General features: G+C 36.0%; 1 protein-coding gene across 1 annotated transcript in view; it reads right to left on the reverse strand.

Moving 5' to 3' along the window:
• The window catches only part of LOC149818432 (DENN domain and WD repeat-containing protein SCD1-like), a 91043-nt gene that overhangs the window by 52956 nt on the left and 21618 nt on the right, over positions 1-16469 (reverse strand). Inside the window, exons 2-5 of the mRNA XM_089986216.1 lie at positions 15198-15255; positions 14989-15072; positions 13812-14061; positions 13503-13711 (exon numbers count right to left, since the gene is read on the reverse strand). Coding sequence (XP_089842342.1) covers positions 13503-13711; positions 13812-14061; positions 14989-15072; positions 15198-15255 — 601 coding nt within the window. The remainder of the gene's footprint in view (positions 1-13502; positions 13712-13811; positions 14062-14988; positions 15073-15197; positions 15256-16469) is intronic.

The following is a 16469-nucleotide window of genomic DNA, read 5'->3' on the forward strand; positions in this document are numbered from 1 at the left end:
GAAGATAAAGTTTTTGGAGTCATGGAGATAAGCTTGATAATAGGCTCGCCAGGAGGGAGGGTGCCGAGCACTCTCTCCTCTTCTCCTTCTTCCCTTGCCGACTAGGTGGGGCGGCTGAAGCCGCAACCCACCTCCCTGTTTTTTTCTCTCGCCGGCAACCCAGAGCCACCAACGACGGTGACTCTGGCTCGCCAGGAGAGAGGGGGGCAAGCACCGAGCTGCCCTGCCCCCTCTTTCTTATGATCGTTGCCCCTCACACGGGGCCGCAACAACTGGTGTTGCCTTGGGCTCGGTCAGAACCAAGCGAAGCTCGGGCCCAACCGAGTTTAGCTCAGTCCCTAGTTTATTAGGGATCAAGACCGACTCAGTTAAAAAATGTGCCCAACTATGTAGTCGACCTAGCCTGGCTCAACCCGGCCAACTCGAATTAGGTTCGGGTTCAACCCGTGTGACACAAACGTCTCTTATTCTGTTAAATTAAGTTTGTTACATCATTCTATTTGCAACATGATAAAAACCATTTTCAATGCACCATTCGGCACAACGGATGAGACACACTTACTAAGGCACAGACCTTTAAGAACCTACGCTCGGAATCGTCAGAGATTCGTACCATCTCTGAGGTAGGGAAAAGTTGCATATGAGAACAAATGACAGAATACTTCTAACTTATATGTATTATATTATATTATATATATATATATATATATATATGCTTTTAACTCAATGACGTAGTTTTGTGTATTCTTTTCCATTTAAATTACGCCATTTACTTTGTCGCTGCACTGTAATGTGCACAGGCTCCTGCTTAAGCAATTTACTTAGCCCGATGTACGGTTTCGTACACCGAGCATCGCTTCCGCAATTTATTTAGCTCGATATATGGTTTCGTACATCGGGCATCGCTTACGCAATTTATTTAGCCTAATGCACGGTTTCATACACCAGGCATGGCTTACGTAATTTACTTAGCTCGATGTGTGGTTTCACACATCGGGCCTTCCTTTATGTCATTTACTTTGTCACCGCGCTGTAATGTGCACAGGCTTATGCTTTAATATATATGTATTATATATATATAACTTTATAAAGTATGCAGGTTTGCGTCCTCCTCTCTACTTTAGACCATGCGTGTATGTATTTAAAGACGCAGATTTGTGTAGCCTTGTCGAGTCTATATTTAAAAAAAAAAAGATTTTGCATGCGAGATTTCAAGCTCGCAATGCTCACCGTCTCGAAAAGCAAAATAAGCATTTGGCGTTTGCGTATTTGCAACTGAGTTTTCTCCTCAAACCAGCATAACAGAAAGGCATTGACTATGTAACCCTAGGTGGTATGTACGTTCATTCCTTTTTGGTATCCGAAATTACTCGGATATTTCTCGGGCCTAAAGTACGAAACTTTAAAATTTCTAAATAATGTTGGGGTTTCTTTTCGAGGGATCGATATCCTTCTCATCGTAGTGGTACTATCAAACATGCATGGCATGTTAGTACTATGATGATTGGACAGGAGGTTTATAATAACCTCGTAGTGTGACAATGCACGATGATTAAAAAAAATCACATAAATGGTGATGATCGCCTTCACAGGCCAGATGCTCGATGTGGTTTAAAAGACCAGAGCATATTGAATGAGTTTTCAGATAAAATAAAACCTGACATATCCATTTATTCTTTGGTTCTATAAAGGGAGAGGATAGGATAATACAAAAACTCTTATTAACAAGTTGTTAACAATTACGCTCCTCGAGTAGCAATGTCTTGGTGTCCCTAGTCATCGGAGTTAGGAGACTGGGCTACCAAAAATTATCCTAGGTGGTAGATCCCAATGACTTCTGCAGAAGTTTGAATGTATCCCCTTAAACAAGTGGCCTCTGGGAAGTTCTCTCTTGGTCATTAGTCATCCCTTTAGGAGCGGACTCAACTAGTTGTCTGGGGTATCAAAATACATAGAATAACAAACCTTTGGGTAGTCTTAGTTGTTTTTACATTTTTTTTTGCGTACCCTCAGGACGGTTAATTATCGAAACAAGATTACCATGCTCATGTTACTTATTCTGAACTTCACATCACAAAAGGAACAACGTATAGGTTAGTCTTGTTCTGAATTTTGATATTTATGCACCTACTAGATTTTTATAAGTCTGACCTGTTTTATAGGGTACATGTGATGATTAGGTCGATACGGCAGGCGATGACGCGATAATGTATTGATATCAAGATCTCACTCTTTCTCTGTTGTTTCTCTCCTGAGCACGTTTTGTAATTTTGTATAAGGGCTTCTTTTGAAATTTGTCTTTTGTATAAACTTTAATTATCAAAAACCTTATTTTGAATCTATGTGGTTTCAATGCTTATATGGAGATACAAATTGCGTAAAGAAAAGTTTGCCTATAATGCGCCCAAGGTCCGTTGACTTGTTATTTCAAACACCATTTTCCGTTGAACTACCGTTTTAAACTCTGAAAAAGGATTGAGTGAAAAGTTTTAAATTTTTCTTAAAAAGTTTACAAATTCGGGATTTTGGGGCGTTACAATTGCAACATGCCTCAACTTCAGTCTAAATGAGTGTCGTATTAAAGATTATTAGATATATTAAAACCTCATTTTTTAGAGGCCTCTTTTTGCCTTTATCTTATTCCTTAGATCTAATTGCTTATATTGATTTTAATTAGGGAGTACATCTTAACAATAGGCACTCAACCATAACTTTTTATGTTTATTTAAGTGACTTGTCGATCTCGTGAAGGTGTTTTTATATTGTTTAGTGAAGTTGAGTATAGAATCATGGCAGCCACCACCACCATAGAAGTTATTTGGTTGAGAAGGTTACTTGCAGACATGGGAGTTCACATGATGGGTGCTTCAAAATTGTGCTATGAGAAAACAAGTGTTATATACATCACCAGAAACCACACATTCCATGAAAGAATAAAGCACATTGAAATGGATTATCACTATGTGAGGGAGGAGTTTCTTAAAAATAATAATGAACTGCCATCTCCAAATGGTTCTCCAAGGGAATGATTTTGGCATGCAAAATACTGATTGGCTTTGTATATCAAATTCTAGGGATCCTCGCCAGAAAATGAAGGGAATTCATACCTCACCTTGCAGCAATGTAGTACTATTGCTGGTTTCATCCATTATGGCCAGTTTAGGTAGAGTTCCAAGCACTGATACCCCATGATCACCTGGTCTTTGAGCACTTCCAACTTGATCCACTTCTGGAGATCTCTTTTGTGCATTGAACACAACCATTTGCTTCGTCAATTGAGCCAAAACCCAATATGCTAGACATGGTGCGCATAGGTTTTTTGGTCTTGTCATATATCTATTTGCATCAATTCAAGCATGGAATGGGTGCAATCTCCAAAACAAGCCCAATCATCTAGCCTTCTCCAAGCTCCAAAGGTCCCTAAATCACCACAGTGCTAGGATTGGCATTCTTAGGATGATATTTTGATTTGATACCAGGTTGATGAGATGCAAAACATAGTAAACACAAATTCGACACAAGTAGGCACACATGTGCAGTCATTGCTATCTTCATTTCAAAATTTTCACTGGCACTCCTACCAGAATTTGATGCCAGAAATAGTTTGATGATGATTTAAGTTGTCTTTTCTTGCTTAAAAGAGGGAGCAAAGCGACCGATCAAAAAGGAACTGAGAGAGCAAAGCGAGCGAGGGATTTGTGTTATCTACATCAAATGCACAGGAGAAAGTCACTAAAAAACTCTCTGGTTGGCTAAATCGATAGGATTGACTATTAGTCTGCACACACATGGGTCGAGAGTCATGGGAGTGGATGAACCACTACAACCAGGTAATCAATCGAGAAATTTCACTTGGCACAATTACCAAAGAACATTAGATCTGAGTGTCAGGGAGTGAGTGAGACAAGGAACGTCGAAAAGATTGTTGATGATCGATCAGAATGGCTGGATGTGTGCTCACTAGTCGAGATTGGCATGTAGTAAGCATGTAGGTAAGTCAGTCACACAATCTGAGAGCTCTGAGGCATTCGACGGCAATAACTTTGGTAGAGGTTGGCCGGAATGATCCTCCAAACACCTAAGGGCTATGTAGTCAAAAATTTCAACTGGCCACCGACTAGTCCGCCTAGTTGGCCGAGGCGTAAGTAGAATGCCTAAGCTTTGTAATTCCTAGGTGGGTATTAAAGGGTACCAATTTTTTTTACTAGGCACCGAGTAGGGCGCCTAGTCAACGACTAAGCTGTCCCGCCTAGGCATGATGGCACTTCAGCTATTTATTATTATTATATATATTCTGTTATTTTTTTGTATATATATAATTATATACGTGTGTGTGTGTGTGTGTGATTTGTCCTGTGAAATGATGAAAACATGCTTAGGTAATTATATGTATTGATTATATATGTGGGTGTGTGTTACTTTGTTTTTGGATTTTTTCTATGAAACGTTGAAACACAATTTTAATTGATTGTGTCTTTTATGTGTTACTTTGTTTTTGATGAATTTTTCTCTAAAAGCATAAAAGCATGTTTAGTATTATGGATTATGTAAAATGTTATTTATAAATGTATGTGTTATTGTGCTTCTGTGAAAAGCTGAAAGCATATTTTGTTGATTATATTGAATATGTTATGAATAATTGAATATTTGTGTCTACAGTTATATATATATGTATATCATGGCTGTGTATTATGTACATTAATATATTTTGTGAAAGCATGTGTACTATGTAATGAAATATGCAGAATTACAACACAAAATGCATATGCACATACACAATTCCAAGAAAGCACAATGCAAGCACAAAAGTGCATACAAAGACTTCAAAGAGTCTAGAAAATGAAAACAAAAGTAAAAAATATTACCTTTGTTGAATAGAAATGCTTAAACAAAGCATGGCAATACAAGAGAACGGCTCAATCCCTATTTATACAAAAAAGAGAGCATGGGACTCTATTGGGGAGCTCTCAATAGAGTCGTTGGGAACTCCCAACGGTCACAAATGTGACTGTTGGGGAGCCCCCAATGACTCTATGGTCATTTGACCATAGAGCCTATGCTCTTTTCACTAAAAGACTTAAACAACAAAAAGATAAAAAATAAAAATAAAAAAGTGAAATTTTTTCCCTAGTGAACAGTACTATTACATGAGGGTAAATGACAAAAATTCCCTTGAAGGGCAATACAAATTACAACTGTATATATGTACATATATATAACCTACTTTAACATACTTTTGTACTTATGTGATGAAAACATCTTATTACTAAAAGAATTAAACATGTTTTTATGTATATTTTTATACTTTTATATTTTAATTGGGGTACCGACTAGTCATCACCTAGTGCTTTTGACTACATAGCCTAAGGGATGATCTGCTGCCTGAGCACCTGCAAGTTCATTAGCGATGGCCTAGAGTAATGTTGAGTCTTAATCGGCGGCAATCGGCTAGCACAAGAACTCGGTGTGGCCTGTGATTGGTTCGCCGTGATCTGATTGCCAATCGAAGATAACTCGGTGGTTTGGGCTCTGATCGAGCTCTGAACCAGTAGAGAGTCACCTAAGAAGATGATCTCCGAAATCAGGTGAGGATTGGCCAGGAATCGTGCTCCTTCGTCAAGCTGTAAGCACAGGCTGAGTGTGTCATGTAGCTGCTCGCCTTCGCCGGACTATGAAAGGCTGAGTCAGAAAAGAGATCAGAGGAAAAAAAATCAAAGGTAGTGGAGAGGAGAATTTGTGGGAAGAAAGGATTTGACAGAAGATAGGGAAATTGGAGTGGGAAGCAAGATTCAATTCATTCAATAATGCAAGTCATCATCCACTTGGCTTATTTATAAGCCACAAGCTGGATATGGATCACCAACCTCACTAAAGTGCAACTCCAAACCTCAAAGCCCAATACACCCTCAAAACAAAGAAAATAAGAAAGGGCCCAAGGCTTGGACAGCCGAGCGCACCATGCACAATGAACCGGGTCATGCCAGGTGCAGTGTGAGTGAACGGTGGGTCGTATTACAATGTGTGCTCCTCTGTGCACAACCAGCCTCATCACCTTCTGCCACTTCAATATGCATTTTACTGCAAGTTTTAGATTAGCCAAGCAGCACTGCACACCCTTAGTTTGTGCATCAATAGTTCATAGGTCCTGCATAGAAGGACTGCTATCAGAAGGACAACATAATTGCCCAACATGGACAGTCCCTGATCATTTATTTTTTAGTTGGACCAAAACTATCATTTGTCTCTCTATATCCATTGTGAGAAAGTGTTGAATTCATGAAATCCCTGATCTTGTTTTAGCCATTAGTCTCCTCATTGATGCTAAATTTATAAAAGCAAAAGAGATGGTATCAACACTAATTGAGATATATGATCCTGGAACTCTAATATCATAACAAGAAAACGAGGACAAAGGACACACTTCACACACAAACATAACAATGAAAAATAATTCTTTCAAAAAGAAAAAAGATACAAAAAAAGGATTATAGCATAATACCAAATAATTCCAAACTCCTATTAGTCCAGGGTATCATTTACTGTTTTCTTGTTTATAACGAGGAGAAACCACCGCTCTCGTTTGGACATCCCATTACAGGATGAGAGGTGCCACGTTGACTGTGGCTTGTTTCGATGTCAGTGGTGTAAAACCCCATGAGTATGTTAAAATACTGTGTATATATTCATACCTGACTGATATATGTATATTTATACAATATACGTATATCAGGGGTACTTTGGTTATTTCATAAAATGTATTTTAGTACAGTCCATTAGGGACTGAAAAGTCTTTTTTATTCTTTATTTTTTGTTTATTTAATATGTACAGTCAATATGACTGTTGGAGGACAGTCCAACTAGTAGTTGGCAGAACTGCCCCCAATGGTCATAAATATGACCGTTGGAGGCAGTCCAACAGTCGGCAGTCCAACGATTGTTGGACTGCCTCCCTTAGAGCATGTGAGGCTCTATAAATAGAGCCTCACCTCCCCTTGTATTCTCATGCTTTCTATAGCATTTGGTGAAGTATTAATACAATATATTTTTTGTCATGTTCTTGTGAGCTTTGTGCTTTTGTGATATTGTATATTTCATATTTTTGTGTATCTCTTTTATGAGATTATTATCGGTCCATTAGAGACCATATTATATTTGTGCACTTGTGTAGCCCTTTGTTGGCATTGTATTTGTGCACTCTTGTTTCATTACATGGTATCAGAGCTTGGCCCCGAAAGTAGTGAAAGAATTATCCTTCTAGTGATGGTGCTCTTTAACCTTTAATTCTCACCCATTTCATCTATACAAGAATTCTTCATTATGGGAGAAAGAGATTCCGCCTTCGTTATCTCCTACAAGCTAAACGAAAACAATTATTTGATGTGGGTAACCGCTATAGAGAATCACATCAAAGGTAAAAAGCTATGGGGTTTTGTTAGTGGAACCACTAATGAACCCCAATTCAAACTGACAAGAGAAAGAGATCAAGTCAAATCTTTATCCGAACAAGAAAAAGAAAAAGCTTTGCAATAATATCAAAACAAGTTGAAAGATTGGGAAGCTAGCAACCAACGTCATCAAATTTAAAAGGGCACGTGATGCATGGATTTTTCTAAAGAGCACCTTCATCCAAAAAGATATGGTTAGGCTATATTATCTTCAAGACAAGGTACGTAATACCAAACAAGGAGATAAAAGTGTAAGAGACTTTTATTGTATTTTATCTCCTATTTGGGATAAACTAGCCATGTTAGAACCAAAATGGGAAGGTTCAGCTATTGAGATTAGAAGATCACAAGTAGAAATATAAAATCTTTTCTCTTTTATTTATGGTCTCCGACCGGAATTTGAGCAAGTTAGGTCCTCCTTGCTTCATAGGACTTCAATTCCTTCTATAAGTGAGTCCCTTGCTCAAATTTGCTAAGAAAAAACAAGACTTGGAATGCACAAGTCTAATGATGAGGTTTTTGTCGTATCAAGACCCGAAAATTTTGTAAAAACATATAAACCACCTCACTTTGAAAGAAAATTCAATGGAGAAGGATACAAAGGTAAAATCATTTCTCATCATTGTAAGGAATTGGGGCATATAAGACCGAATTGTCCAAAGTTCAAGAAAGTGACCGCCATAAGTAAAGACCCGCAAGAATCAAAGAAAGGGGACAACTTCAATGATTTGACAATTGCCCAAATAGCAGAGGTCGTCTCACAAATTCTTTAAGTCACTATTTCTACGTCCGGCTCCGTCATCTCCTCTTCTCCTCCAGGTAAGTCTTCTTGAATTTTGGATTTGGGTGCCTCTTTTCACATGACTCATAATGAGTCTATTATCTGATTGCACTAATTCATATTTTTCATGTGTATCAACTGTCGATGGTACTTCTTTAAAAGTTAAAAGTATAGGAAACCTCAACAATATTTCAAAAAACTTCTTTGTTCCAAATGTGAGGGTTATTCCAAAATTAGACTTAAATCTTTTTTCAGTTTCTCAAATTTTCGATTATGAGTATAAAGTATTCTTCTCATCTAAGGCTTGTTGAGTGCAGGATCTCCAGTCAGGGAAGCTGATTGGGCAAGGCCATAGACGAGAAGATCTTTACTATATGGATTCTTTATGTTTACCCAAAAACTCTTTTTGTAATCATGTCAAAGACATATAATTTAAATCTTTGGCATAAAAGATTAAGACACCCAAGTATATTGAAATTATCTCATTTTTCATTTTTGAATTTTTTTTGTAAAGATAAAGATTTTGTATGTGAAGATTGTATCCTTGAAAAAATGCAAATGATGCCTTTTGGATCTAGAACCTCCTTGACTAATGAAAATTTTGAATTAGTGCATTCGGATGTATGGGGTCCCGCTCCCGTTATGTCAAAAGGTGGTTATTCATATCATGTTACATTCATAGATGATTTTAGTAGACACACTTGGATATACTTCCTTAAACTCAAATCCGAAGTCTTTTCGTGTTTTAAAAACTTTCATAATCTTGTTAAAAATCAATTTGAAACAAATATTAAAGTCTTTCGCTCTAACTCATGGGGAGAGTTTCTTTCAAATGAATTTCAAATATATCTAAAAACTCATGGTGTTGTACATCAAAGATCTTATGCTAGGACCCTCCAAGAAAATGGTATTTTTGAAAGAAAGCATTGTCACATTATTGAAACTACTAGGACCCTACTTATTTCAAAAGAAATTCCAAGAAAATTTTGGCCCGAAGCCACCCTTATATATAATAAATAGAATGCCTTCTCAAGCATTGGAAAACAAATCTCCTATTGAAAAACTTTTTAAAATTTCTCCTGATTTGAAAAGACTAAGAGTATTTGGATGTAAATGGTTTGTGCTTCTTGAAAAATATAACAAACTCTCTCCTAAAGCTATAAAATGTGTTTTTCTTGGATATACCGAAAATAAAAAAGGCTATCGATGTTATGATCAAATAAATGATAAACTGTATGCCTCTAGAAATGTTATTTTTCATGAAAATGAAAATGAATTTGATTTTGAAAAACCTAAGGAAGAATCCGATTATGACTACTTATTTGATTTGTTACCTAAATCAAACAATGAAAGTATTGATGATAATGACATTGATAATTTTAAGTCTATTAACGACTCAAGTGAAGAAAGATAACCAATTCATGATCTCTTACAATACTCTAGATGAGATAATGGGGAGCATCCATGTGCTTTTAAAAGGTATAATCAATTAACAAATGTTGAAGAAACTAATGTCAGAAGATTTGAACGAATACATAAGCCTCCAAATAGATTTGTCTCTTATAAATCCTTTTCTCCAAACTATAAGGCTTGTCTTCTAGCAATTCATTCCTATCATGAACCATCTAACTACAAAGAAACTAAAAACATAAAAGAATGGGTTGAAGCTATGAAAATAGAATTAAATGCATTACACAAGGCTCATACTTGGGCAATTCAACCTTTTCACAAGGAAAATAAGACAATAGGGTGTAGATGGGTCTTTAAAATCAAAACAAAAAGTGATGGGTCCCTAAAAAGATATAAAGCAAGATTAGTTGCAAAAGGATACTCTCAGAAATATGGAATAGATTATGAGAAAACATTTGTAAAAGTATCTTCAACAAGATACTATGATCAAGACCTTAATATTCTTGATGATAAACACGTGCACACATGCACAATAAGAACTCTTAGAACACTTGTGCATAAAAGCACAACCCACTAAATCTCACAAATACACAAAGGCATAAAAAGAATAAAAACACTTTATTAATCACTTGGGCTTTGACCCAAAGCATGCTTCAATATAATAGAGGGAGGCCCTTTATATAGGGCAAGGAAAGACACTTGGAGTGGCTCCCACATAGTCGTTGGAGGGGCCCAACGACTAGTGGTGGCCCCCCAAGGTACTTGAGTACATTGAAAAGAAAAAAAAGAAAAATGGGAAAAATAAAGAAAAGAAAAAGAAAATTACAAAAAGCATATTCAAGAATTGAATATGCATAAAATGTGTGAAAAGACTAAACTACCCCTACAGCTAATAATAAATAAATATATATTTTATATATATAATAGGTAGATACATATACATATTATATATATGTGTATGTATTACATTATATATATAAAATATATATTGGATTACAAGATTCGATTACATAATTTAACAACATTTGCCAAAGTAGCTCGCATGACCAGCTCTAGTTTCAGTAGCATCCATTAGAAAATGGCCTATATATCAGTTAGACATTAAGAATGCTTTCTTAAATGGAAATTTAAATGAAGAAGTGTACATAAATCCTCTTTCTTGTCAGACTATTGAAAATGGTATGGTTCTTCGTCTTCAAAAAGCTTTATATGGGCTTAAACAAGCCCCCAAAGCATGGTACGATTGTTTTAGTGGTACTGTGTTGAACCTTGGATTTAAATCTTGTTACACTGACACTGCTGTTTTTGTAAAATCTACAGGTACCTCACTTATTATTCTCCTTTTGTATGTTGATGATATGATTATCACTGGGAATGATCAGAAGGAAATTGAAGAAATTAAAATTATGCTTAAAAAATCTTTTGATATGACTAACATTGGTTTTTTGAGATATTTTTTAGGAATTGAAATTGCATACTCGCCAAGAGGGTACATTTTGTCTCAAATCAAGTTTGCAGCTGGTTATTAGATGATTCAACTCCTTATAAGCAACTTATCGGATTATTAATGTACTTGTCTATTACCAGGCCAGACATTACACATGCAGTACACACTGCAAGTCAGTTTCAACATACGCCCACATCGATTCACATGAGTGTCGTATTAAGAATAGTTCAATACATCAAGAAAACTATATCTAAAGGGTTTTTCTTATCATCTTCATCATCTTTAAATCTTATTGCTTATACTGATTCTGACTGGGGAGGAGTGTTAAAATGTATCATTCAATCTTTGTAATCTTATATATATTTTATATATATAAAGGATGATACATATACATATATGGTATATATGCATATGTATCTTCCTAATTATATATATAAAATATATATTTCTCTATTATTAGGCATAGGAGTAGTTTAGTCATTTCCCCTTTTTTATGCATATTCCATTTGGAATGTGTTTGTAATTTTCTTTTTCTTTTTCTTTTTTTATTTTTTCATTTTTGTGGTTTGCGCCACCTAGGGAGGCTCCCCAAAGAGTCGTTGGGGAGCCCCCAACGGTCACAAATGTGACCGTTGGGGGCTCCCAATGACTCCTTTGGGAGCCCCCTATGTGGCTCCTCTCTTGTGTTATAAATAGGGGTCTCCCCCTTGTAATTTACTCACTCCTTTGGAGGAGCCTTTGCTCCATGTAATGGGTGTTACACCCTTCCTATCTTCAATAATATTAACTTATGCCTTATAGGCATTTTTGCCCCTTTGTGGGTTTATGTGTTAGCACATTATGTGCTTATGTTTTCCCCTTTTAGTGGGTATATTCGCACTTCATGTGCATGTGTATTGGTTCATTATTGAACCTAATATATTCAAAGCCGTTTCCTTACAAGGAGATCCCAAAAACCATTACTCAACTATAGGTTTTTGTGTGTTTGTAGGTGATTCCTTCATTTCTTGACTATGCAAAAAACAACAGAAAGTGTCTTTATCTTCCACAAAAGCTGAGTACAGGGCGATGGCTACAACAACCACCGAGGTCGTGTGGATGAGATCATTACTTTCAGATATGGGTATTGATGTTTTAAAACCTCCAAAACTATGTTGTGATAACAAAAGCGTCATATATATAGTCAGCAATCACACATTTCATGAGTGAACAAAACATATTGAGATGGATTGTCACTATGTTCGAGAAGAATATTTGAAATGAACGATTACTTTGTCATATGTTCAGTACGAGTTTCAAATTGCGAACTTCTTCACCAAAGCTCTTCATTTACCAAGATTTTTGTATCTTCTTAGCAAACTTTCGGTGATTTCATCGTAAGTTTGAGGGAGAGTGTTAAAATATTATGTATATATTCATACCTGACTGATATACGTATATTTATACAATATACGTATGTCAAGAGTATTTTGGTCATTTCATAAAATGTATTTTAGTACATTCCATTAGGGACTGAAAAATCTTTTTTATTTTTTGTTTATTTAATATGTACAGTCAATATGACTGTTGGAAGCGAGTCCAACTAGTCGTTATGAATAGAGCCTCACCTCCCCTTGTATTCTCATGTTTTTCTATAGCATTTGGTGAAGTATTAATACAATATTTTTTTTGTTATGCTCTTGTGAGCTTTGTGCTCTTGTGATATTGTGGATTTCACATTTTTGTCTCTTTTAGGAGATTGTTATTGATCCATTGGAGACCATATTATATTTGTGCACTTGTATAGCCCTTTGTTGGCATTGCATTTGTGCACTCTTGTTTCATTACAGAGTACTCTTCCCTGCCCACCCGGATAGTTTCCCATTGGCTTCAACCTTGTGGCAAGGGATGCACACCTTAGGTATCGAAATTCTCAATCATCTTGAATGTCTTAAGCCAACCCACAGAGCTGGGGTGACATGTTATCTTCACTTTGGAAAAATCCTAAAATCAGCAACATGAACATGGTTCTAACAAGAAAAGAAATTAATAGCTTACCAAAAGGCACCAAAGATCCTTACTGCATTAATATGAGTAAGTTCGAACAGACTAAGCTTGTCAATATTAATTAATGATTGGATAAGCATTCATGTTTGAGGACGCAACATTCATTTTGGAGAATGAAAAATAATGTTACATAGTCACAAGGACAAGCCACACGGACCAATTTTTTTGTAAATATTTGATAGAAAGTTTAGCATGTAGACATTGCTCACAAACTAGAAATCTTTGATTGACTAGTCAAGTGAATAGAAAGATTAACTATATGGATGTTACTTCAGTCAAGTTTGAACAAAGTGTGCAGCATGGCCTCACACCCCCCCCCCTCACACCAAAAAACAAAACTCAATCTCTGCAATGTGAAGAAAAGACGACTTACCAAGCAGTCAGTGCTTCCACTAATGAAAAAACCTGCATCTTCACGATCACCCACCAGGTCCCAGACATCCCTCCTTGTTACACAATGCAGAGCAGTAACAGCACCCCTGTGGCCCCTTAGTATACGCACACTTGATTGAATTTTCTTTTGCCCTGTAGCAGGCTCTGGCTTACTAGAAGGCACAGCCGATTTAGAGCTCTCATTTGAACCTGAAATTTAAATAAGAACAAGCTACATCCTACCTCCAGAAGAAAAAATTTAACAGAATTTGTTGCTAGTCCAACACAGAAAAGCAATTACCTAAAGAACCGCTGTCAGATGTCCACTTGCGCACACGGAAAGAACTTGACCTTGTGGAAGCTTCCCGACTAAACATGCTATGAACCCAGCTTCGTCCAACCCCAGAAGCCTCAGCAGGTTGTTGACTTTCATCAGTCACATCCTGGGAGTGTGGAGATGGTGCTCCAAAAGATGATACTGCCTGAGCTTTTGTAGGTGAAGGTCCCCAATACCCAGTTCGCAGTTGTTGTATAAGAGATAACAATCCCCTGAGTTTAATCTGAAACATGAATGTCAATATAACAGCCATTAGAACCAACTCATGAATAACGAGTATTAGAATCATCAATTCAGTGTCAGCAAAAACTTGAAAAAATAAATCTAACATGAGTTAATAACTTAATCCTAATAAATTAGCTTCCAAATTTTATTCCCAATAATATGCTTAATGGGATTTCATCTTTGTTTTCTTCTATATTTGATTACCGGTTTGCATGACATAAAGTCCATTCATTTCTCCAATTTCATACAAATTATTGCTATTAGTGTTATTATTATTATTATTATTATGGATGGCCAACTTGTTCTAAACCATGAGCCAGCATGAGCAACTGTATACTATTTTTCCTAGTCTAAATGTGAAAGCAAGAAAGTGCATCAAATTCAATTACGTTTGTGACTTGGCTATCGGTATAAACTTCTGTAAAAAATACTCAAAATCAACCAAATAGATCTTATTCGGACCTGCCATGTATTCATGGGCTTCAGGTCCACAACTTGGAACCAAGACATTAAGCAATAAAGACCCTGGTTAACTTATTTAATTTATGTTCAACTTAGTTCCACAATTTGGAGTCATGATCAACATAGAGCAATATCTGAATTTTAAAGCACAATATATGAACTTTAAAGATCTTTGCATGTGAAACTAGCTAGGTAATAATGTAGGTTTCAAAGTAACCACCAACAATACCCAGGATACAAATGATTTTCTCAAGAAGATATAGAAGTTTCAAACAAGACAATTTGGAATTTGACAGAGGAAATAAATAAATATTCAAATTAAGAAATAATTAAGATAGACATGACCTCAGTATTTCTGCTTTGACTTGTTGATCCACGAAAAAATTCAGGGAAAAAATAGAGCAAAATAAAAACTAAGACGTTTGTTGCTGTTGAATGGTTGAAAGAAAGGGCAGCAACTTACAAACTGCTTATAACCAATATTATTTTTTTCTGCAATTGTCTCAAGCATGAACCATGAATCAGTATCAGAAAGCCCCAAACCAGCCTGCATTGTGGAAACATATGCAAACCATCAGCATGAAGGTAGATAAGGAATAATACTATGAAGATTCAGTAAAAGATTTCCCAAGTGAATGTTCATCAATCATGAGATAGAAAGCATATGTTCACCATATGAGAGGCCATTATGGAGAGTTGGACCGTCACAAGAGTTGCATAATTGACTGATCTGTCACAATGAGAAGGAAAGTAGATAACCACAAGTTACACATCGCATGCTTCTAGAGAGAAATATTATGTAGCTGATCAGAAATTCTCATTAGTTTAATAAGCAAAAAAGTTGCACTATCGTAATCATAACTGAGGGGTGGTTTGAATTCCATGGGGTTATCCCCTAGCTTGCCTATAAAAAAAGACAGAAAAAGAAGAAGATATCCAATGATGGAGCAAATAAAATATAGGCTAAATTTTGCTGAACCTTTGGAATTGTCATTGATTCGCCCAAGGAACACTCTGATTGGTACTAACATGACTAAATTTAACCCAGAAGATACAGACAAGAACATTTGTTTAACAATTCTTTTGAAACATGCCAAGTAAAAAAGATGATTTGGGTACCAGAAATCAAGAAAAACCAATTGACTTCTTCAATAAAATTGCCTAGCAGCTTGAGAATACACAAAACCTAAAGTGATCATCATCTGTTTTTTTTCAAAAACAAAAAGAACACACAATTTTTTCATAAGCTCTAAACTGAAGGCAACCTTACAGCCATGTCAATCCTAAACATAAACTACGCTGAAGCAGACAAACATAAAATGATCGAATTCCACCATTGCAAGCTAATTCATGTAAATTAACTTCATAATCAATATCAAGTACAATCAGACAAAAGCATACTTCAACATGTCACATTCAGAGTATTGCTGCAAAAAGAGTATGTGCACTGGAAATAGACATCTCTTGTAAAGATTACATTTTTCAAAGATGTCTCTTTTTCTTTTTTGGAAAATATATGTAATGAAAAATATATATCTTGTAAAGATTACATTTTTGAAAAAATGAAAATCATTCCCTTTCCTCGTAGAACCTTTATTTCTACTCGGCCTTTTGAATTAGTGCATTCAGATGTATGAGATCCTTCAACCGTCATATAAAAAAAGGTTACTCTTATTATGTTATTTTTGTTGATGATTTTATTAGATACCGATGGATTTATTTTCTGAATCATAAATCCAATGTGTTCTCCTTTTTTAAGAAATTTCATATAATGGTTAAAAATCAATTTTTTAGCAACCTTCTATTCTTAGATCAGATTTGAGAGGGGAGTACATGTAATGAAGTGCCGGATGAAGTCTCGAAGAGCAAAAACAAGAGAGCACGCACATACACAAATAGCCACTAATGGGCAAAAGAACAACACAACCACTTAAAGTGGTAAGG

The sequence above is a fragment of the Nuphar pumila genome, chromosome 13 (assembly GCF_984573655.1).
Source record: "Nuphar pumila chromosome 13, dmNupPumi1.hap1.1, whole genome shotgun sequence".
NCBI classification, from domain to species: domain Eukaryota; kingdom Viridiplantae; phylum Streptophyta; class Magnoliopsida; order Nymphaeales; family Nymphaeaceae; genus Nuphar; species Nuphar pumila.